Source organism: Manis pentadactyla, chromosome 1, assembly GCF_030020395.1.
Source record: "Manis pentadactyla isolate mManPen7 chromosome 1, mManPen7.hap1, whole genome shotgun sequence".
Lineage (NCBI taxonomy): Eukaryota > Metazoa > Chordata > Mammalia > Pholidota > Manidae > Manis > Manis pentadactyla.
In genome coordinates, this window is record NC_080019.1 from 227,730,600 (window position 1) to 227,754,129 (window position 23,530).

General features: G+C 35.6%; 1 protein-coding gene across 23 annotated transcripts in view; it reads left to right on the forward strand.

Moving 5' to 3' along the window:
• FHIT (fragile histidine triad diadenosine triphosphatase) overlaps window positions 1-23,530 on the forward strand; it is a 1,315,417-nt gene that overhangs the window by 485,468 nt on the left and 806,419 nt on the right. For 2 of the 23 annotated variants that reach the window (XM_036878043.2, XM_036878042.2), the window contains exon 1: window positions 19,458-22,106. The exons of 18 other annotated variants lie outside the window; for them this stretch is intronic. In XM_036878043.2, coding sequence (XP_036733938.2) covers window positions 21,968-22,106 — 139 coding nt within the window. In that variant the 5' untranslated portion in view covers window positions 19,458-21,967. Of the gene's footprint in view, window positions 1-18,470; window positions 22,107-23,530 lie in introns of those variants that run through there. 3 more of the 23 variants (XM_057508085.1, XM_057508081.1, XM_036878041.2) reach the window with 3 other exon arrangements.

Consider the following 23,530-nt stretch of genomic DNA (forward strand, 5'->3'; position numbering starts at 1 on the left):
TTAATTATGAATGGGTTTATCCATTAATTATGAAAGGATGTATGCCATTCATTAAACCATATTGTGCTTTGGCCCTTTATCTGCTCCACAGAAAGTTTTCAGGGCAAGGTGAAATTAAGAGTGTTGGCTGGAGATTGTTATTTTTCATATTTATATTGGACGTAGATCCAGGCAGTGGTGCCAAAAGATTCTACACCAACCCAAAGAGCTCTACTAATGGGAAACCTGCTAGGGGCCAGGAATTGGGATATAAGTTCTATAAACCAGCTTATGATCCAACTATAGGGGATTCATGGGGCACGTAAGTAAAGGTAATGATCATCTCTTTCTAGGCAAACATTGGCTTTTTCATGATAAACTAAAAATTTTTTAGAAAAACAAACACACCATGGGTAAGGAAAAAGGAACAGTATTTTAGAGACTCAGAGTAACAGTTGACCTGACAGGATGATTTGCCACACAAATTTGAAAGAATTTTTAGAAGTTTGGCATACTCAATAACCTCAGGAAATGGAAAGAGAAATGAAAGAATAAGCTTAGACTAAAAGAAAGTAGGATGGTTTGGAAAAGGAGACAGGTTAATCAGGAAAACTACTGCTAAAGATACCAGAAAGCCAAAACAGAATGAAAATCTGCATTAGAAGCTGAAAATAAATCAGCATTTTTTTAAAAAGAAGAAAAACTCATAAGGTCTGTTAACATGAAGAAAGGATTGTTAAAAAACTAATGAAATAGAGAAGATTAAAAATATAGACAACAAAGATCCTAGACTTAAATATTAGACCAAATCTAAGAATTACCAATATTCTTGAGGCAGAAACAACTGGAGCACAAGTAGTAATAAAAAATTAATATAAGCTCTTCTGAGTTAAAAACAAAAACAAAAGGCTTCAGCGTGCAAATTGAAAGAGCTTTCCACACTCCGGGCGACATTAATGAAAAGGGTTCCATACTATTGCAACTTGGCAATTTTTTTTTTATGATTACAAGAATAAAGAAAAAAGTCCTTCAAGTACACTGGCAAAGAAAACAGTTGACCTTAGGAAGAAGCGATGATCACACTGGCATTTTTTTTCTCTCTGTTACACTATATGATAGGCACTGTTGCTATAAAATTTATGAAAATTTGCTTGAAACACTTCGTGGGAGTGTATCCAAGAAATGTAAATACAGTCAAGTTGTCTCTCACTTGTAAAAGTAACAGAAAGCGTTTCTCAAATATGCAGGAGAAAAGCAAACATAACCCCCTCTGTACTAGGGAAATGGCTTTAGGGTGAAGCCCAGGTCAGTGCTTCTCAAAGTGAAGTTCAAAGGCCAATAACATCAGTGTTATTTGGAAAAATAGAACAGATTCTCAGGTTTACCCCAGATCTCCTAAAGCAAAAATCTCTGAGGATGGAATGCAGTGATCTGTGTACTAATATTCTTTGTAGGACTTTCTGTCATACACTAAGATTTAGGAAGCAGTGGTCTGGGTAACTGAGAAAGAAATCAAATTTTAGAATTCCATAATGGGGAAATAAATGGTACTAAGACACTGACATTAATGATGAAATCAAATAAACATCAAATGATAATTAAACAATTGAACTTTGACTCTAACACTGAATACAAATGTAAAACTATACTTTTGAAAATTCAGTGTGTAATATAAACTAATGCTTTAACAATATTAAGTACTTAATATTTAAATGCTTAAAAATAAGTAATAACAATACCCAACATCATTTTTACAGAGTCCAGCAATAAACTAATAAATCTTCATTATTCTATGGGTAGCCTCAGCAATTTCAAGTATTTGAAAGCTTTAAAGTTTACTTATTCATCCAATAAATATTAATATCATTATTTAGTGGATCACTTTATCAGAAGTAAAAGTAGGTATGTGACTTTCAAATCAATAGAGAGAGAAAAGAATGTGCAGACCGTTCTAAATTACTGAGTTACAAGGCTGAGAAATTAACAGTGAAACATAAACCACATGAAGTATAAATATAAAGTAACATCATAGAAGTATAGCCAAACATATCCTGTATGTCAACACAAATATATAGTAGAAGCTCTCCTACTGCAAAAAAAGGTAGATTGTTCAGCTAATTAGCCCTTCTGAATATTGCTGTTCAGCACAAGTATTATAAATTTGTAAAAAGCCAGGGTTTTAGTATTAGCATCCTTTGGTTAAGTCTTATTACTGCCACTTATTACCTGAATGACCTTGGAAAATATATTTAGCCTATTTGGTTTTGATTTTTCTTATGTGTAAAATAGGAATGACATTTCCCATGTATCTTACATGCTGAAAAGAACAAATGTGCATGGGAAAGCATTTGTGATGCTGATTCTCATTATAAAACAATATTGAACTGGTTTATTACAGTACAAAAGGACTCCCCATTTCAGCTAAAAAGCTAATAACCATGGGTTACTGATAAGAGATACACCTAAAACAAAGTGGCTTATTATGATTAGAAAAAAACAATGGCTGGACAAGATTTATCAGGCAAGAGCAAAATAAAACAAAAATAATCTTGGCAATATTTAGACAAAATAGATTCAAAGACCATAACAATATTAAGCATGATCAGGAAGGTTACTTTCAATTAGTTAGACTTCACAATGACGATAAGACAGTCTTGAATTTTCATTGATATGGTTAACAGCCTCAAAATATATGAAATAAAGGCTCTTAGAAGTATAAGGAAAAAATGGACTGAAATAGAATTGTTGTATGAGACTTTAATACACTTTTATTGATCTTCTATGGGTCAGATAAACACAGAGTACAAAGAGTATTTTAATAATCTAATAAAGTTTATTTAATAAATATTTATTGAATTTTGTTCTCTAGAAATAAAAGGCACACTTTAAGGAGCCATGAAGCATTTAGAAAAAATTGATTATATACTGCAAAGAAAACCATATTAAATTATGGAACATAAAACGTTTACAGGCTACATGCTCTGCCTACAGTGAAATAAAACTAAAAATTAATAACAAAAGTTTAAATGCGAAGCTCAAGAACTTGGAAAGCCATAATACCAACAGGAAAAACAAAACTTTCCCCTAAAGAACTCAAGGTTCAAATAGGAAATCAAATCTAGTATAATAAAGTGTTAGAAAAATAAGAACTCTATGTATCCACATTTTAAATAGCCAAAGCTGTATTTAGCAGAAAATTAATAGCACCTAAAGATTTCATTATAAAAAGAGAGTAACAAATTCAGTCTGCAGAAAATAAAAGTAATTAATTAATAAATATAGATTCTTCTTTATTAAACAAACCAATGAACAATATTCATTTAATAAGTTAAGAACAGAATGAACTTACATAGTATATTACAATATACCTTTTGGAAACCTGTAGCAAGTTACGGTATTTAATGTTAACATTGGGAATATTCCCCTTACTGCCGCTCATGAGATGAGTGCGCTTGCTAATACATAACTATTTCAACATTGTACTAGCCATTATACTCATGATCCTAACCAAAGGAATAGAATAATAAGATTAACCATGATGTATAAATATTGGAAAGAACAGATAAACTAGTATTATTTTTGAAAAGATATAATTATCTGTTCCAAACTCAACTAAATGTTGAAAAGGACAAAGGCAAATGGGAAAGCATTTTGTGATGCTGATTCTCTTAAACTAGTTTATTAAAGTACAAAGGGACTCTCCATTTCACCTAAGAAAGCAAAGTCTAACCACGGGTATTGAGAAGAGATATACCATTAAAACTGAAAACCATTAAAGTAGATAGAGTTCAATAAGTAGCTGTAAGTAAGATTCCATTTAAGTATCAGCAGAGTCCTTATACATTTATAAGAATGACAAAACTGTAGGATTCATAAATAAACTAAAATGCACTATACGAAAGTGTATAAAAAATGTTGAGCTTTACCAAACAGCTTTAAAGAAAACCTAAACAAATCAGGAAAAATACCATGTTCCCTAGTGGGAACTATATTATCACATTCAAAATCCAAATAGGATTTCTCAAGGGGCTTTATAAGCATCTTCTGGATTTTGAAAGGAGAGAGCCAGAGAAGGAAAACCACAAATATAAGGTCTACCCAAATAATTCATCGACTGACCCTTGAGACATGCACACTGAAGGCGGACACAAGCAGTCAGTTAATTTGAAGATAGATCAATATAAATTTTCTCTATGAAGAGCAGAGGGGGAAAAAAAGATTAAAAACCCCCAACTAGAGTCTCAGGGTGTGTGGGATAATAGCACAAATCTTAACATAGGTAATTGATGTCCTAGAAGAAAAGGACATAGAAAAAGGGGCATAAAAATTCTTGAAGAAATAATGGCCCCAAACTTCCCAAATTTAGTAAAAGAGATTCACTTACATAATTGAAATGCTTAGTCTTATCATGATGAATCTGATGAGAATCTAAGGCACAATTCTTGAAATCCGTCAGAGTAAAACAACATAGTATATACAAGGGAACTACATTTTGAAACACTGCCCACCTATCTTCAGAAACTATAAAAGCTAAAAGACAGTGGAGCAATATCCTTAATGTGCTGAAAGAAAAAGAAATTATAAACTCAGAGTTCCATATCCAATGAAACTATACTTTAAGAATGGAGGCAAAATAAAGTATCTTTCAGATAAACAGAAAATTTATTGCCATCAGAACAATTTATATTACAAGAAATGCTAAAGGAAGTTTTTCAGGGTGAGAAGAAATAATAGATAGAAATTTGGCTCCTTAGGTATGAATGAAGAACATTAGACATTATGAGTAGTGAGGTAAAGATAAAGCCCCTTTTTTTCTTTTAATTTCCTTAAGATGCGTAAGTTTATTTTAATAAAAAAAATAATGTCTTGTGGGGTTTACAATCAAATGACAACTTGAATGGGGAAGGATTTGTAAGTAGGCCTGTTACAAGGTTTCTGTGTTTTCTGTGAAATATTATAATATTAAATCTAAGCAGACTGTGAAGAGAGAGATTAGATTGAATTCCAGAAGTTACGCCTAACTGGACAGACTCTAATACCTTTGCCTGTTCCTATATTGCCAACTTTTGCCCATGCTTGAAATTGGAGGGTGGATTTCAATATCAAAGTGCTTAAAGGGGCTGCAGAAATTAACCTAAATGATATGGGAATTGTGAGGATTAAATGAGATAATGAATGAAAAGAGCTCAACACAGTTCCTGAAACAAGTTAGTATCTGATCATTGTCATTATCATTGGCTGATTATAGCTGTATTGTATATTTTGGATGAAAATTTGAAAATCATTTATTTTTTACTACTAAAAACAGGTTTTCATGTTACCTACAAATACAGAAGTCACGAAGACAGAAAACAAGATGATATTTATTGTGTTACTGCAACGTCTGAGACAGGAAGAGTTTACGGGAAGAGCAAAGGACACAAGTGGTTAATCTTGTTCTTAAACAGAAAGGGTGGTTTGTCTCCATTAAAGATAGCCATCATGCACAAGCTGTGGTCACTATTTGGTTAGAATCAGGGACACTTGGAAACTGTAAATCTTCTGCAATTAGGATCATAATCTTATTTAACTCCTTTCCCCAACCCTGGTGTTTCTTGTGGATAAGTGATTCCATGTGAGCAACTTGCAGTGGGAAGGGAAGGGTAAGGGCCTAGAAATTGTTAAACTCCAGATTTTGATGGTATTTTTGAAAATTACTTACAGGAAAATCTGTCAGTTACATAGCCAGTCAAGCTGCAGGGCTATATTGCTAATTTTGCATTCCATTGAATGGTGATATATTATGTAATATACCTATGATTCTGTTATAAATGTTTCTTTTCTCTTAGTTTTATTGCCAAATAGATTGGCATCCATGATAATATGCACTTGCCCAGATGAAAATAGAATTGTGTTTAAAACAAGACAAAAAATTTAGCAAATATAACTTTCTGTGCCAAAAAGGGTACATAAGTAGCTTTTATGATAAGTGTTTTTGAAGGGAAATATAGTGAATTTGCATCTGATTTAGGTCTTTTCTAAACAACAACAACAAAAAAACGCAAAAACAAGCATAAGACAGTTTCCATCTGTTTGGATGTCATTAATGGGTTCTTGATGGGAGATTTGTGGTAGTGATACTTCCTGGTTCCTTCTTGCATTTGGAGAGTATAGATAGGGATTTATAGGCAATGGTCATTGTCAAAAGCTTTTTGTTCTCCAAAGTTGGGGAAGAGAAGTTGTGGGCCTTTTATCATCTTCCCTGGCTTGGCTATAACTGCAGGTAGCAGCCATGTTAATTTGTTGGATAACTCATTTCAGTTACTTCAACAGGTGGCACATTTAGATATGTTTGCCTATCTTGAGTCCCTCATTTATGCAAGCTCCGTAATGCTACTGCTTCTAACTTGTTCACCTCCATACCCAAGCCTGATAATACTCAACAAAAACATGTTGAACAAATAAAGACAGAATGAATCTAGTAGTTGTCTTATCCATCTGTCCATCTGTCCATCCGTCCATCCATACATCCATTCATCCATCTGTCCATCCATCCATCCATCCATCCATCCTTCCATCCATCATCCATTTTTCAAGGTTGCTGTTCTCTCATGGTTTCTGCTGACACAAAGTGTCAACCTTTGTTTCGTTGCTTTGGAAAGTGATCGCTTAAATTCTGTATGACTGAGGTATTGGCAAATATACATGGTAAAAATAAACTTGAGGTGAAGTTATGATCTACTAATACACAGAGGGATTGATAAATCTAAGAAAATTAACTATACCTCTTTGGTCACATAGATAAACAAACCATTTGGAAACGTCTCAGCAAACTGGAAGGGAGCATCTAATGGATCTATTCCCTCTCTCCCTGCTCCCCATCCTCAACTGCTGTTCACATTTGCTTCTCTTAATGTATTTAATCAGTTGTGGGCTACCTTCTCTTTTCTGAGGTGATCTTTGAAGAATGACGTACTTTGTTGCAGTATGTTTAGATTGTTGATCTGTATTTAAATCCTAGCTGGGTATTGTATTTTGCCTTTAAGATAAAAATCGACGAAGTAAAAAAAGAAAAATAAATGAATCCTTGAGCATTCTTAAGAATATACCCTCCCCTACTTCTGAAATGGAACACTGCTTAATCTTAACTTATTTGCGACTTCTTACTGAGAGTTCAGTCAGCTGCTTGTTTACATTTATTCAAATGGGTAGAAGCTAAAAATGGTACAAAGAAAGTGTATTCCAAACTGGAGGCATTTGGAAGCCAGTGTCATTACTAAGGGCTGGTGGTCCTGATAAGCTCTTTGACAAGGTGAGGTCAGATTCTATCATAGACACATGTGTGATTTATTGTTAAACAAGTGTAAACTACTGCTTAGGTATAAGGTACCCCAACATATAATTACCTCTGGGGAAGGACTAGTTCTGGTGATGATGCTGGAAGTTGGTAGGTTAGACCAATGGAAATTTTCATGTGATCTCCAAACCTCACTGTTAAACTGTTCTCCAACCCAATTGATCTTCAAAGCTTTTGAAAAGAAAAATTATGAAATAACTTGAGCTTCTGGTCTCTCTTCATCTGGTCTCCTCTGTTCCTGGGGCAGACATTATCTGTCAGTCAAGCTACCCAAGAACATAGGAGGAAGAGTAAGAATAGGAAGCTTGGATAATTCATTTGATAAGTATTATCCATTATTCATGTGCAATATATGGTAGTGGGTGGTCAGAGAAATAAGATTGCTTGTAATTTCAGGTGTTGGTGATGGTAGTGAAGAGACATATTAAAGCATTTTGCATTTTTGTCTTCCAGGGCAGTGGTTTTAGAAAATTAGGGACTTCTGCTGCCAGCCACAGTAAAGTGTCTTGACCTACTTTCATGAAGAACTATAAAGCTGGATAAAATGTATGTGGCAACTATTTTCAGGAATTGGCTAGCAGGCAGTGTAGGACTTTGATCCTTGAGAGGAGGTAAACACTTGAGGTAAGCCTTGTGTTCACCTTGGTTAGATGCCTTGGAGTGCATTCACTGGGTCAGAAAGGAAGGCAGATGGAGCCAGGGATCGTTGGTGGTTTCAGTGAGCTGAGGAGGCAGGGTTTCTAGTTGGAGGCTTCATGGTGGCTAGGATTAGCAGCGTGGGGTATTGTAGAAATAGATGCATGGGAAAGGGTACCTTGAAGTGTGCATGGAGGTTCCTTGGTAGCTCATTGTCTGAGGTACTGACTGTACATAAGATGGCATAAGTTCTTGAGGCCTAACAGAAGGTGGCTCCTGTGGGTCCATAGCCAAACAAAGATACCAGAGCTGGGACATGTTTGGATTCTGATGTAGCCTGAGAGGAGAGACTTTACTGAGCACCTGGACATTCAATTGAGAGCCCAGAAAGACTAGCCTTAGGAGTGAGAAACATGTTTAAGAGTAAGGCTATGTTTTAGGGCTAAGGACAGAATCAAAATAAACCAGCTCTAACAATGCAAGGATAAAGAGGATCTCTTAGTAATATAATTGCCTGCCCAAACAAAATCACCACCCTTTAAGGAAGACAATGCAATGCAGATTCCCTAAATGTACCATTCAATGTCTAGCACACAATGAAAAACTACTGAACATGTGAAGAGGGAAACCTATTAACAAGAAAAAAGCAATCAATGTGAAACAGACCCTGAATTAACCTACATATTAGAAGATAAAGTTTTGAAAGAGCTATGAAGAATATGTTCAAGAACTTAAAGAATATAGAGACATAAGATGAATGAAAATATGGGAAATCTCAGAGAAATAAATTTAAAATATAAAAAGGAACCCATAGATATTCTATAAATGCAAATAACAACTTCTGAAATGAAGAATTCACTGAATGGCCTTTATGGCAGATTGGAAACCAGAGAAAGAGTCAGTAAACCTAAGACAGATGAATAGAAATGATCCAAACTGAATAACAAAGGGAGAAAAAGATAGAAAAAGTTTCAGAGACTGTGGGACAAAAGCAAGCAGTCTAATATTTGTATAACTGGAGTCACAGAAAAGAAGGAAGAGAGAATGAGGAAGAAAAAGCAATATTTAAGGCAATAATAGCCTGAATTCCCCTAACTTTGCTGGAAAAACTTAACCTACAAGTTTTAAGATGTTTAGCAAATAAAAGCAGGGTAAAATACAAAGGAAACCACACCTAAGCATTCCATCGGCAAACTGCTAAAACATAAAAGTAAAAGGAAAAGCTTTCAGAAGCAGGGCCAGGGGTGGAGGGGGGGTGACATATTATACAGAAACAACAGGAAGAATTAGTCTAAGTTTCTAAGCAGAAACTATTAAAGCCAGAAGACAATGGAATAGCATGGAGAAAGAAAAAAAAATCAACCTAGATTTCTATATCCAGTGAATATAGAATTATTTCAGTAACGAACATGAAATTATCTGTTTCCAGATAAACAAAATCTAAGAAAATGTACTACTAGCCAATTTGAACTACAAGAAGTGCTAAATGGAGTTCTTCAAGCTAAATTTAGGAAAGTGATACCAAATGGAAATTTGGATCTTATATAGGAACGAATAAAGAATATTAGAAATAAGTAAGTGGCATAATATTTGTGTTTTAAAAACCCTGTTGTAACTCTTCTTAATTTATTAAAGGTAAGCAAACTTATTGTTTAAAGCAATAATAATATTGTACTCTGGGGTTTATAACGTACATTGAAGTAAATTGCATGACAGCGAGAGCACCATGGACAGAAGAGTAGTAAATGGAATTATACTGTTGTAAGATTCTTTTATTTTACACGAAATGGTATTATATTAATTTTAGGTAGACTCTGATAAGATAAAGATGCATATTGTTAGTCCTAGAGCAAACACACACACAGACTACAAATAGATACAATTAAAAAGCTAACAGTGGCAGTAAGATAGAAATTGAAAAAAATATTCATTTTGCCAGAAAGAAGTAAGGCAAGGATGAATAGGTGGAAAATACTTGGCACAAATTTTAAATGAATATCCAGATGGTAGAATTAAAATCCAACCCCATCATTACATTAAATTTTAATGGACTTTTTACCCCAATTAAAAGTCAGATTGTCAGTATGAGTATTTTTTGAAAAAGACATAACTAATGCTGACTACAACATATGCAATTTAAATATGAAGGCACAGGGTTGAAAGAAAAGGAATGAAAGTGTATGTTATGCAAATGTTAATTTTTAGAAGCCAGGGTGGCTATATTAATCAAAGTAGATTTTAAGACAAGGAAGTTTGCCAAAGATAAAGAGCAGCACTTCCTAATGATAAAGGGCTCAATTTATCAGGGACATATAAGAAGAATAAATGTTTACACCACTAATAACAAAACCTCAAAATACAGGAAGCAAAGGCAGGTCTCTCCCACAACATTATATTATTAAAAAATAAACTGAAACGTACAGAAAAGCTGAAAGAATTTTACAGTGATCTCCCTATATCCCCACCACATGGATTCTGCCATTCTTATCTTACTATGCTCGCTTTATCACTTTCTATCTGTCCCTCCTTCTTTCTGTCCAACAATTCGTCAAGTACAGTGGTTCTGAAACTGCTCTGTGAAACTCCAGGAAGTGTGTGTATGCATGTATGTATGTATGTGTTTGTGTGTCTGATTTGGAGGAGGGCAGGGCTCTGGGAACACCACAGCCCATTTGACCAGGAAATGTATGCTTTTGTCTTTTATTCTATATTATATGTTTGGCTTCTATATATTTTTTATGTGATGATACAGTTTTGTGGCTAAAAGAAAAATGTTGACAACTTTCACTCAGGAACATTCTGAGGGAATCCAGCCTCCCAATCTAGTATAACATAGCCTAGAAATTAGACAGTGTGTTCCTTGATAGCTCTCAGTGCGTGTACCCATTTTGGGTGGCTGCTAGGAGGGCAGGGACCATCCTTCATTTTGAATTCCCTTCAGGTCCAGGCCCCAGAGAGCAATCAGTACACTTTGAGATATGAATGCAGGTAGGCAAACTGTTTATTCTGAAAATAATACTGTATTTTGTGGACCCACCTGTGGGAATATGGCACAAGTTGGACAGTTCTCCCCTGGTTCTTCACTATGTTAATTACCAACTTATAATGGAACTATTTTAGTTCCAGAATCCCCCCAAGGCCATATATTAAATAGAATAAGGGCATAAACTCCCCCTGCTTAATCCAACTTTTACCACTTGACATCTCGCAACTCAGAAATACCACACTGAACCATTGCTTCATTTTAAATTAAAAGATAAAGTTTGAAGTGAACTTTGGAGTTTGAGATATGGCATCTAATATGTTCTAAATACCAAGATTTATTTTTCCTCTTGTTCATCCCTAAAAGAAGGAAGCTCTTGATACCTCATTTCATGCTTTCTGAAGTTCTGTTTCTACTGGTCACATTCTTCAGGAGGAACCTATATATGCATTGTAACCAGTAATGGAAAATGTTCTACACAAAAGTGCTCAGAAGACTAGATGAGCTTAAGAAATTGCCTTATTCTTGGGGCCACAGTGGATGATATTTGTATCCTTACTCTACAGAAAAGAAAAGAGGCCCTAAGAAATAAGGCAACAATGTTGTCTTAAGTCCCAAATGAAACAGGATGAGGTTTTGAGGTATTTGAGAAAAGTGCCTCATTCGTTCCATTCCTGCCTCAGAAAATTGAACAGCATGTGTCTAGGCTGAGTTTTCTACTGTGGGAAATCTTGCTTTTACTTATCAAGAATGTATTCAATTTGGAAGAATTATAGTTTTCCTTTTATCATACCCTAAAATTAATTCCAGCTGGATTATAAAACAATAAATGTGTAAAATCAACTTTTAGGAAACCAGACTAAAAGGGGACCTCATAAGAGCAAAAAAGAAAAGATCATGAAAGGAAAGAGTAGTAGGTCTGATTCCATTAAAAATTAAAACTTATGTTTGTCAAAAAACAAAAACCCAAATGGAAATAAGTATGTGCAGCAGATATAAGGGCCATGTGCCTAGGGATCTTAAAAGACCAGGAGCTCATACCAATTGATAAAAGCTGCATGATTCTAATAGTATGAGAGGGCAGGCATCCAGCCTTTTCCATCCTAAAGTCTTCATTTCCAATCCTTTCCTGTGCAGCAGGAGAACTCAATTGCTCAGTCTCTTCCTGCTTGTTATTCTGTCACTCCTACTTCTGAGGCTGAGCAGGGGCCTGGCCGTAACATTCCATTGCATTCCCTGCCTGGGGCCCTCCAGCTCTTCCATGCAATCTTTGGTGATGTTTCTATGAGCTCTGAAAACATAGAGTCTCCCAGCAATATCATTCTGTACCATTTGTTATTGGGCATTGGTGTTTCAGACTCAATTTTTATGGTAGATGTGGTGGTTTCATTTCTAAAAAGAAAATTTAACATGTTCCCCTTTTGAACTTCTTACCTTCTTTGGAAAATTTAGTACTTTGTGTGTGTGTGTGTGTGTGTGAAAGGGTATAGGCTGGAAGGGAGTAATGTAGGAAATGAGGGTGAGGAGGTCTGTCCCAGCAATACCACATTTTCTGATCTGCTGGAAGTGGGAAAATGAGTGTGATGACCCGATGCAGCTCATGTTGAAGTGAGCGTGTGTTCTGAGCTAACCTTTAGTAAATCACATTGAGCAAGATTCTCACTGTTACTCCTGTGCACATTTACAGGGGTGGGCATTTATATGTCATGCTTATATTCTGCCAACAACCACCTTCTTAATAGGTTGGTCTTGCTCCATTGTACAGCTCTACAGAAAGTATACATAAATATTCATTCAATCAGTCATTCATCCATGAGAGCTATTTAGGGAGAACCTACTATGTTCACGGCCCTGTGAAATATACAGAGAACTTCTCAAGAAGTTTCAAATCTTAGCATTTGTGGATGTACACAAATAAGTATAAGGTCAAAAAGGGTTAAGTGTCATAAGGAACTTGAATGGAAATATTCATTGAGAAATATAGGCAGATACTTCTGGCCCAGTAAAGATAGCACAGGCCCCATTTTTTTCCTGCTTCTCCCTCTAAACACAATGATGTACTCTGGAAATAAAGCAAGAGACAACCAAAAGAGAACTCTGAGAAGAGGTCAGAAGGTGAGTTGGTTTGAGATAAGAACAGCATAGTAGCAGGTTGTTTAGTGTCTCCCTGGCAAAAGGTAAAGCCACCTAAACCAGGTATTTTCCAACTCCCAGCCCAGTGATGAAGCCCAAGAAGGGTGATTCTTCCCTTGATTGAGGAGTCTCTCTGCAACATCAGACAAGCTTGACAGCCCCAGCAAGGGGGATTTATCAAAGCCTCACCAAAAATAATTGGCCAGAGCGGTGCTGTCTTTCCCCATTGGGCCTGAGACTCTATCCTTTCTAACAAGAAATACTGACGCTGGCAGGCCGAATAGCAAGAGAGACCCAGCAACAGCAAATGGACAAATCCAAGAAGATAGTTTTTCTCTACAGACCTCAGATGCTTCTCATCTGCCCAAAGACATTGAAACAAAGGGAAAAACCAGGAAAGGTTATGCAACCACAGGAAGTGGCCCATTCCAGGAAGCCTCTTTGTCACAAATCCTGTAATGCCCCTCTCTTGCCCAGAGAGAGCAAGACAGCTGGCGACACCAACAGGAGGTTCCCACTGCATCCTTCTCCCACTGAGAAACAACTGAGGCTCAGTTGGGAGAAATCTCTCCTATCCCCTCAGGCAATGGAATGTAAAAAGGGACCAGTGGGAGGAGTTCCAGTGACACCAGATAAATCAGGCAGACCAAAATAACGTCTGAAAGACTGTGAGAATTACAGTGCCATAGGAACCACAGCCCATAACAGTAGCCAAGACCCACATGATTAATTTAACAGGGTGATTTCCTGCTAAAATAATAGATTTAATTGTAACTTTTCCTTATGAGTTATATAAACCATACTTGATGATTGAAATAAAAATTACAATAGCATTAGATACTCATATCAAAGATATTTAAAAGTGGGTAAGAGAAAGGGACTTAAATGGGAATAAGGTTTCCATGCTTCACTCAGCGCAGTAAAATACTGGTAATAGTAGACTGCAGTAAGTTACATATGAAATTGTAATAACCAGAGCAACCACCATGAGAACTATACAAAGAAGTGCATCCAAAACCACTATAAATCAAGACAGAATACTTAAAAATGTACAAGTAATCCACAGGAAGTCAAGAAAAGAGAAACAGAGAAATGAGGGTCAGAACACTGAAGTAAAAAACAAGTAATAAGATGGTAGACTAAAGTGCTAGTATATCAATAAATAATCCTAAATGTAAATCAGATAAATCACCCATCAAAAAACAGAGATTGGCAGAGTGGATAAAAAAATAAAATCCAACTATATGCTTAGAATGAATTTGCTTCAAAGTTAATAATTAAGTTGAAAATAAAAGAATGGAAAAAGATATACTATATAAATAGTAATTTTTTAAGAAGCAGGAATGACTATATTAATATGTGATAACATAGACTTAAGAACAAAGAAATATCTAGAGATAAAAGTATTATTTAATGATATAAGCACCCCACCCAGAAGAATTATTGATCCTAAATGTATGCATACCAGATGATAAAGTCTTAAACTAGCATGACTTTAACTAACATGAACCAAAAACTAATAGAGCTGAAGGAGAAATAGGGTAATTGGCATTTATAGAGACTTCAGTGCCCTCTCTCAAATGGAAGTACAAGCAACATCAGACAAGCCTGATACCACTAGCAATGGGGATTTATCAAAGCCTCACCAAAAATAATTGGCCAGAGAGGATGCTGTAGAATATAGAACTCTGAGTATCACAATAAGCCAATTGACATATATAGGATGCTTTATTTAACAATAACAGAATACACATTTTTTTCAAGTACTTATGCAGTATTTACCAAAATAGACTATATCTTGGGTCACCAAAAAACCATTAACAAAGTTTTAAAAATTAAATCATGCAGAATATGTTCTCTTATTACAGTATAATATAACTAGAAACCCATTACACAAAGACAACAGAAAAAGGTCTAAACATGGAAAATTAAGGAACACATTTCTACATTATCTACAGGTCAAAGAGGAAGTCTTAAATTTAAAAATATATAAAACTGAATGAAAATGAAGGCACAATATATCAAAATATCTAGGTCCTTCAAAACAGTGCTGTGAAGGAAATTTATACCACTAAATGCTTATATTAAAAATGAGGAAAGCCCTCAAAGCAGTAACCTATATTCCTTCCTTAAGCAAGTGGAAAAGGGAAAGAAAAATAAACCAAAAACATACAAACAGAAGGAAATAAGAGAGGTAAAAGAATGAATAAATGAAATTTAAAATAGAAAAAGAATAAAACAAATGAAACAAGAAAGTATTCTAAAAAATGAAATTGATAAATGACTTGAAATTCTGACAGTAACAAATTAGCAATATCAGAATGAAATAGAGAATATTAATGCAAATCTTACAGTTATTAAAAGATAATAAGGATATGCTATGAACAATTTCATTTCATATATTCAGCTACTAAGAAGAAATGAACAAATTATTCAAAAACCGGAAGTTACCTAGAACTCAGCCAAGATGAAATGGACAGTCTGAATAGTCCTATGGACATTAAAGAAATTTAGTTAGTACCTAAAAATCTCTCCCAAACAAACTCTCCAGGCCCCCATGGTTGCACTAGAGAAGTCTACCAAATATTTAAGGAAGAATTAACACCAATTTTATACAATCTGTCCTAGAAAATATGAGAGGCAGAAATACTTCCTAACTCATTTGATGAGGTTAGTATTACCCTGATACTAAGACAAAGACACCCCCCCCAAAAACAAAGAAAAACAATTACAGCCCAGTATTTCTTGTGAACTTCATATAGAAATTTAAAAAAATACTAGCAAATTGAATCCAACAATGTATAAAATAAATTATATACTATGAACAAATGTGACTTAGTCCAGGTATTCAAGGATGGTTCAGTACTTTATAATGAATGAATCAATGTAATCCACCAAATTAACAAGCTAAATAAGAAAAAAAGAATTATATGAATTGACCACCCCCCCACAAAAAAAAAAACATTTGACAAAATCCAGCATCCATTCATTATAAAAAGTGTTGGCAACTTCAGAACAGAGGTGAATTACCTTAACTTTATAAAGAGAGTCCCTAAGATTGAGAATGGGGCAAGCATGTTTGCTTTTACCACCTCTATCAACACAGTACTGTAAATTCTAGTCATTGCAGTATGGCAAGAAAAGAAAATAGGCAGATTGGAAAGGGATGAAATAAAATTATCTCTATTTGCAGATGGTAGGATTCTCTACCTAGAAAATCCCTAGGAATCTACACAACAAAGTCTCCCGGAAATAAGGAGTTCAGCAAGGACACAGGATACACTGAAAAAATCAATTGCATTACTATATGCTAATAATGAACATGCAGAAACCAAAATTTAAAACATAATACCATTTACAATAGTTCCAAAGAAAATGAAATACTTAGATATAAACTTAAGAAAACCTTATAAGATTTATATGCTGAATATTACAAATTATTGATAAACGAAATCAAGACTTAAATAAATGGAAAGACCTGAAAGTCTTAACACAGTAAAGATGTTCGTTTTCCCCAAATTGATCTATAAGTTTGATACAACTCATGACAAAATTCCAGCAAGCTTATTCTAAAGTTTATATGTGCGGCAAATATAATAGTCAAAGCAGTCATAGCGTAGAATAATAAAGTGGGAGGAATCACTCTACCCAATAGTAAAGCTAAATATATAGGTATAGTAATCAAGCCGGTGTGGTACTGGCAGAGGACTCAGTGGAACAGAGTTGAGGACCAGAAGTAGACCCTTATGGACATGCTCGAATGATGTTTGAGAAAGGTGGAAAAGCAGTTTACTGAAGGAAGCCTGGCCTTTCAACAAATGGTAGTAGAGTATTCAATATCCATTGGCAAAAAAAACAGAACATTAATCTGAACCTCAGATCTCACATAAAAATTAATTAAAATGGATAGAGACTTAAATGTAAAATGTAAAATTATAAAACTTTTAGAAAAATAAACAGAAAATTGTTGGGATCTAAGGCTAGGCAAAGAAGTCTTAGACTTGATACAAAAATTTTGTTTTTCTTTGTGAAAGAGCATGTGAAGAGAATAAAAAGACAATCTGTAGGATGGAAGAAAATATTTTAAAGCCATATATTCTACAAAGGACTAGTATCTAAAATATATAAAGAACTTCTAAAACTCAACAGGAAAAAAACAAATAATCCAATTAGAAAATGGACACTTACGTACAGACATTTCAGCAAAGAAGATGTACAAATGACAAATAAGCGCAGTAAAAGGTGTTCCACATCATTATCATCACAGAAATGGAAATTAAAACCATAATGAGATATCACTACACATTTATTAGAATGGCTAAAATAAAAAATAATGGCAACAGCAAATATTGGTGAAGATACAGGAAACTTATCACTCATACATTGTTAATGGGAATGTAAAATGATACAGTCACTCTGGGAAACAGTCTGGCAGTTTCTTATAAAAATAAACATGTAACTACCATATGACCCAGCAATTACACTTTGGAGCATTTATCTCTGAGAAATGAAAATTCATGTTCACATAAAAACTTGTACATAAATGTTCATAGCAGCTTTATTCATAATAGGCAAAATGTGGAAATAGCCCAGATGTTTTTAACAGATGAGTGGTTGAATAAATGGTGGTACCCATGGAATTCTATTCAGCAATCAAAAGGATGAACTATTTGTATAATCAATAACTTGTGGTGATTCTTGAGAGAATTATGTTGAATTAAAAAAATCCCAATAAATTATGTAGTTTATGATTTCATTTATGTAACATTTTGAAATGACAAAATATTAGATTAATGATTGCTGGGGTTTAGAGATGGAGGTGGCAGAGGGGCAAGAGAAAGGTGGGTGTGATAATAAAAGCACTACAGGAGGGATCCTTGTAGTGATACAACTGTTCACTATCTTGACAGATGATGGATACGTGAACAGATTACAAAATGGAATTTAATACACACACACATTCTCTCTCTCTCTGAAATGAGTATAAGTAAAATGGGGATTTGGGAGAACTCTGAATAAGATGGTGTATCGTGTCAATGTGTCAGTGTCAGTGTCCTGGTTGTACTATCAAACTATGGTTTTGCAGTGTTACAACCAGGGGAAACTAGATAAAGTGTACTCGGGATCTCCCTGTATTATTTCTATGCATTATTATGCACATTGTTACACTCAAGTGAATTTACAATTATCTCAATAATGATTTCAGTGAAAATTATACATAAATAAAACACTTCTAAAAATTATATATCTAATATATGATATATTTATACTTTTGAGATACATGTGTGTATACATATATGTACATACTTATATATCAAAAGTGAGATATATATACATATTTACATATATATATCTCACTTTCTGAGCACTTATTGTGCACTATGTGCTGTACTAATGACTTTTATAGCAGTAACTCCATTTAATGTGCTCAAAACTACTTTATTAAGTAGTCAGTATTATTATCCCCATTTTCCATTGAGGAAACCAAGACAGAGCGAAATTAAGCAACCAGCCGAAGGTCGCAAGACTAGTAAGTGGCGGAACCTGGATTAGAACCCAAGAATGTTTGGCTCCAGTATCCATAGCCCGAAGTAATAGGCTATTCATTCTCTTTACCGACAGATTAGTTGTAGCTGAAGACATTAGGAAAGGCTTTATGGAGAAACTGGCATTTTAAGGTTCCTAAGAGGAGATTGTGATTTGATGTATGCATAGTATTAACTGACCTGTACATAGGAGGAACTTAATATGTATTTGTTTAATCAGTAAGTGATTCATTTTAACCGCTAGATGATTCCTTCAGTCACTATCTGCCAGCAGCCCAGGGCTTGCAAAATGAGAAAATGAGGGACCCAGGGCAATGAGCTCATTTTGCTTTTTCGCAGAGGTGACTTTCTTCCAACTAAAGTCTGTGTTTCCCAAGGGGCATCTCTTTGCATTCTGGGTGCGACACTTCCTCGTTGTGAGGGGATACACTGCAGAATGTTCAGCAACATTTAGAATGTCTCCCCATTGCCCCTTCCCAATTACTGGGACATTGGAGAATCCCTTCCCTCCCCAATTTCCTAGATCCCCCTAAAGACCTAGTCAAGAACCGGTGCACTGGACTCTGGCTACCACAGATCAAAGAACTCCTGCAAAAGAACTGCAGGATCCACCTGAGTCCAGAGAAACAGTCCCTCTTCCCCTTGGCATGGCTGCGTGCTCATGATAGAAAGAAGCAGGGCTTCCCTGCTAGCAAGGGGGCTCTGAGTTTGAGTTTCAGTTGGTTTCAAATGTTCATTTTGCTTTTTTGTTCTTTTTTGATGAGCATAAAGCAGTTTCCCCTTTCACATAAATACTGCTGAGCACATACCACTATATAACACACCCCAAAACAATCTCTTTCAATCTCAATAAAAAGAAAAATATCAGAAAGGGAAAAGTGTTCATTCATTATTTTTGAAAATGTGAAAAAACTCTTGGAAGAGCAATTTTTCTTGTTGACCAGCAGAAAAACATCAGCGTTAATTATGTTGCCTTGTTAAATCTGAAAGAAGACAGTGAACATTGGAAACCTTTCTGATTGCCTTTGTGGGAAGATATCTACGGGATCAGATGCTGTCCCTGCCAGAGAGGCAGTCAGACAGGTGTGCCCGTCCCAAGTGAGTCTGGGTGCGCTCAGAGGACGCTGTGAGCTTCAGCCTGTGGGCAATCTGAGGAATAATTCCTGTGGTGGTGAGTGGTGAGGAAAGATAGATAGAATTTCCACTTCAGGTTTTGAGCACTGGCCGTTTCTTTCCTTTTCCTCCTTTACCCTGTGGAGAGAGGGGAAGGAGGTGAATTTGAATAGAGTTGCAGAGGTACCCAGATGCATTTGGGTGCCCGAATGCAAGATGTCTTCACACTTGTCTTGGCCCCTGGTGGCAGAAAAGCTAACTATGGGAAAGGGAGAAAGCATCTTGCCTCCAGTGACATAGTGCTGTCCAAAAAGCACTGGCAAAGTGAGAGGCTTGCATAGAAAAATAAAAACAAAAGCAAAACTGTGACTTGTATAAAAAAAATGGAAACACGGCATTGCTTTCCCGTCAATCCAGTTGCAGGATAGGAATTTGGGTAAACAAAGAGCCCTAGAAGTGTAGAAGAATGCCACTGGATGTAGAAACAGGAGTTCAGAGGCCAGCTTTGGTACCCTGCTTGAATTTCAGATGAGGTGAAACCCGGAGCTCTGCTAAGTTGCAGCACCAAGGCTTCTTGAGGAAAGCAATTTATTTTTGATTCCAGCAGAGCAGCTATCGTTTAAACGGCCAGGGGTTGTAATTGAACAAGAACTAACCTTCTCTGTGAACACAGGGTGCAGTAGTAAGTGTACACAGGCTGATCGAAATAACGTGGACGCCAGGCCTTCCAGACGGATGGGCGGGGTAGCCCAACCACCGTGGACTAGGGTCTTGCCAGCTTCCCAACAACCAGCCCATTCAAAATTACATTCTGGGAAATGTACACAGCTGGGATTCAAATGTGCACTTGTCCATTTTGGGGGATATTAATATGAAATGGCTAGGAGGCAACAATCTTGAGGAAATGAGAGAACATACAGTTAGCACTAGGGAACTTTTTATTCAATTTCCATCTTAGTCTGGGGTCATGAGGGGCTTGTGGGGTGTTGTGTGTGGTGAGAATCCAAGACAAAGGGTTCCTCTTGATACTGGATAATTTTTACTTTGATAATGAAGGGGATGTGCCTACCCTGAAAACCCCAGAATGTCATCCTGTCATTAAGAACTAATGAAAGTTTTATTGCTCTGTTGGGAAAAAACGATGTGTCTCATTTCCGCACACCAAATTTGCCCCCTTCTTGTTATGAATATATCCAGTTGTATGAAATTCACTATTTCTCCAGAGTTGCCCAGAGACTCAGAAGGCATCTTTTCATCCAGGCTCAATTATTTTTGTTTTTAATAAAAGAGCATGTCACAATGCACTGGCTGTTTTTGTAAGTTTCTAATGAAAGCAATAACTGCCACATATTTACAGATAACCTAGAAATACTTACAATAAATAGTAATAATTCCTGCATCTAGCTGTACTTCCTAAATGCAGCTGCTGTAGACCATTCCTGGTGTATCTCCACATTGCTACTTAATATGTTATCCATTTTATACAGTATCTAGTGATTTTCTTTTAAGGAAGAGAAGGATTTACCTTACTTTCAGTTACCTATGCACATTCTGCCTCTATAAGATGACATTATTCTCAACTTCCATTGGTCTTGCCACTTCCAAATCATATTTAAACCCCTCTTACTGGCCCACCAATCTAGGCAGCATCTCTCACCTCCTCACCACCCATGAGATATGTTCTTCTTCCTCGTCCACCTGCCCTTCTCAGTCAGCTATACCAGTATTTCTGCAGTCAAGTTTAATTTACATTTGCTCTGTCACCAGAGTAGTCTTTCCTTGTGATGTTTCCGACATTGAAAATAATAAAACGGATTTGTGTAATTAAGGTTTTGCTAGATTATTTACAGAAAACCAGGGTGGTTTCTACGTACAGTGTCACAGCTCTTGTGATACTTGAAAGAGATTGTGCCACAGAGTCAGGGTCAAATGGATCCTCTTCCTTTGTCATTTTGTCAAAACCTTCCATCTTTTAGTGCGTGTAACATGTATTTCAAGTCTCTCTCATAAAGTTACTTGTATTTTTCTCTACTGGAATTTCTGATGTCCTCTTGCTTTACCTGAGTGTGGGCCTTATTCATATCTTCAAGTTTTTCAAAGCTTGTAGTTGTACTGTTTATTTTTTGTGAATTTAACAAGGCTCTATAACTTGTTTAGAAGTTCTATTTTTATTTTATTTATTGAATAGAACATGACTGGGTGTCCTCAATGAAAACATTTCCCTTCTTTCTCAGTTTATAAATGGGCAAACACCTCAAGAGTTGGACGTGCCCAAGGAGAAATGCAATATCCAATGGTTATGCAAAACTAGTCAATGACAGAGAGATTCAAATTAAAATCCTCTGTATATCTATAAAATTAACAAAGATTTTAAAATATGGTAAGTACTGAAAAAACCTGTAAGATATATACTTTTCTATACTTTTGGTAGCAAGAAGAAAATTTGGTACAAACGTTCAGGTACATTAAAATGCTTATAATATTTAACCTAGTGATTCTCCATTATAGGAATTGAAGAAGATAATCAGAAATTAGATCAAGATTTATTTCACAAAATGTTCTTTATAACATTATGTATTATAGAAAAGCCCTAAATGGCATGCATAAGAAAAATTAAACAAAAAGTTGGCACATCCATTCCATGGAACACTATTTTGACTGTGACCTGATGTTTATTAATAGGTTTTGATGACTTGGTAAGTGCTTAGTGTAATTTAGGTGAAGAGAAATTCTGAAAATGGTGTATTTATTAAGGTCTCAAGCATTCTAAAAGGAAAAAAAATATCCTGGAAGGAACTATACTAAATTTAAACTGTGGTTGCCTCTTGTTGGTTGTATTGTATGAGATGTTATCTTGTTCTGCTTATGAACATTTTATTTTCCAGATGTTTTATAGTGAATATGCCTAGTTTTGATAGGAAAGAAAAAAAGGAAAAACACTTTAAATTATGTGCTTCTTAAAGTAAGATTTTTTAAAATGTCACCAAATGACCCATCTGGCTTTTTTCCCCCTGACTTTTTACCTTTTCTATCACAGAATCAAGAGTGTACTGTATAAAGTAGTGTATGAAGTGTTTTCCATTACTGAAAGTATCTCTCAGATGCATCTGGCAAAGCTAAGGTGTATTATGTTAGATTTGCTGCTTTTGCTCTATTTCTCTCTCTCACACCTGATTCCAAAGTCTGATTTATGTCAACATTAGTGAAAGAAATATTCAAATTCTCTAGAAAGGGGAAATTACAGTTGCATTTCTGAATGGAGTTAGAGACAAAATGATAAGCAGCAGACTGGCAGTCAGCCCCTGGGTTTTAGGCCTGGCTGGCTCACTTGGTGAGTTTTCTCATGTGAAAAATGAGAGCATTGAATTGGATGATCTTTAAGGTTCTTGTAGGTTTTTGGCTCTGACTTTGCAAATATCTTACCCTGGCATAAACCAGATGAAACTAAGATATGGAAGTGACTCCGTGAGACGCATGAGTTCTAATAGTGTATTTTGTTGGCAATTTCTGTGCTTTAGAAAGAGGAGGCTGACTTTGTGAAGCAACAGTTTTACTTATCCATTTGGAAGACTGAAAAAAACAGAGACATCAACAAGCACAGCATGGAAGGCACAGTTTCTGACATTTCTAGCTGTATTTTAGGTCTGGAAAGGGTAGTATTTGCTCTTAGAAGCACAGTAAGGACGTTTTTTTCAATCCAGAAAACATAAAGGCAGACAAATGATTCATTTTGGTCCATTTGTTTCAATATAGTGTACCAGTGAGTGAAATGTGTAAAAACAGAAACCCTTTGGAATGGGTGTT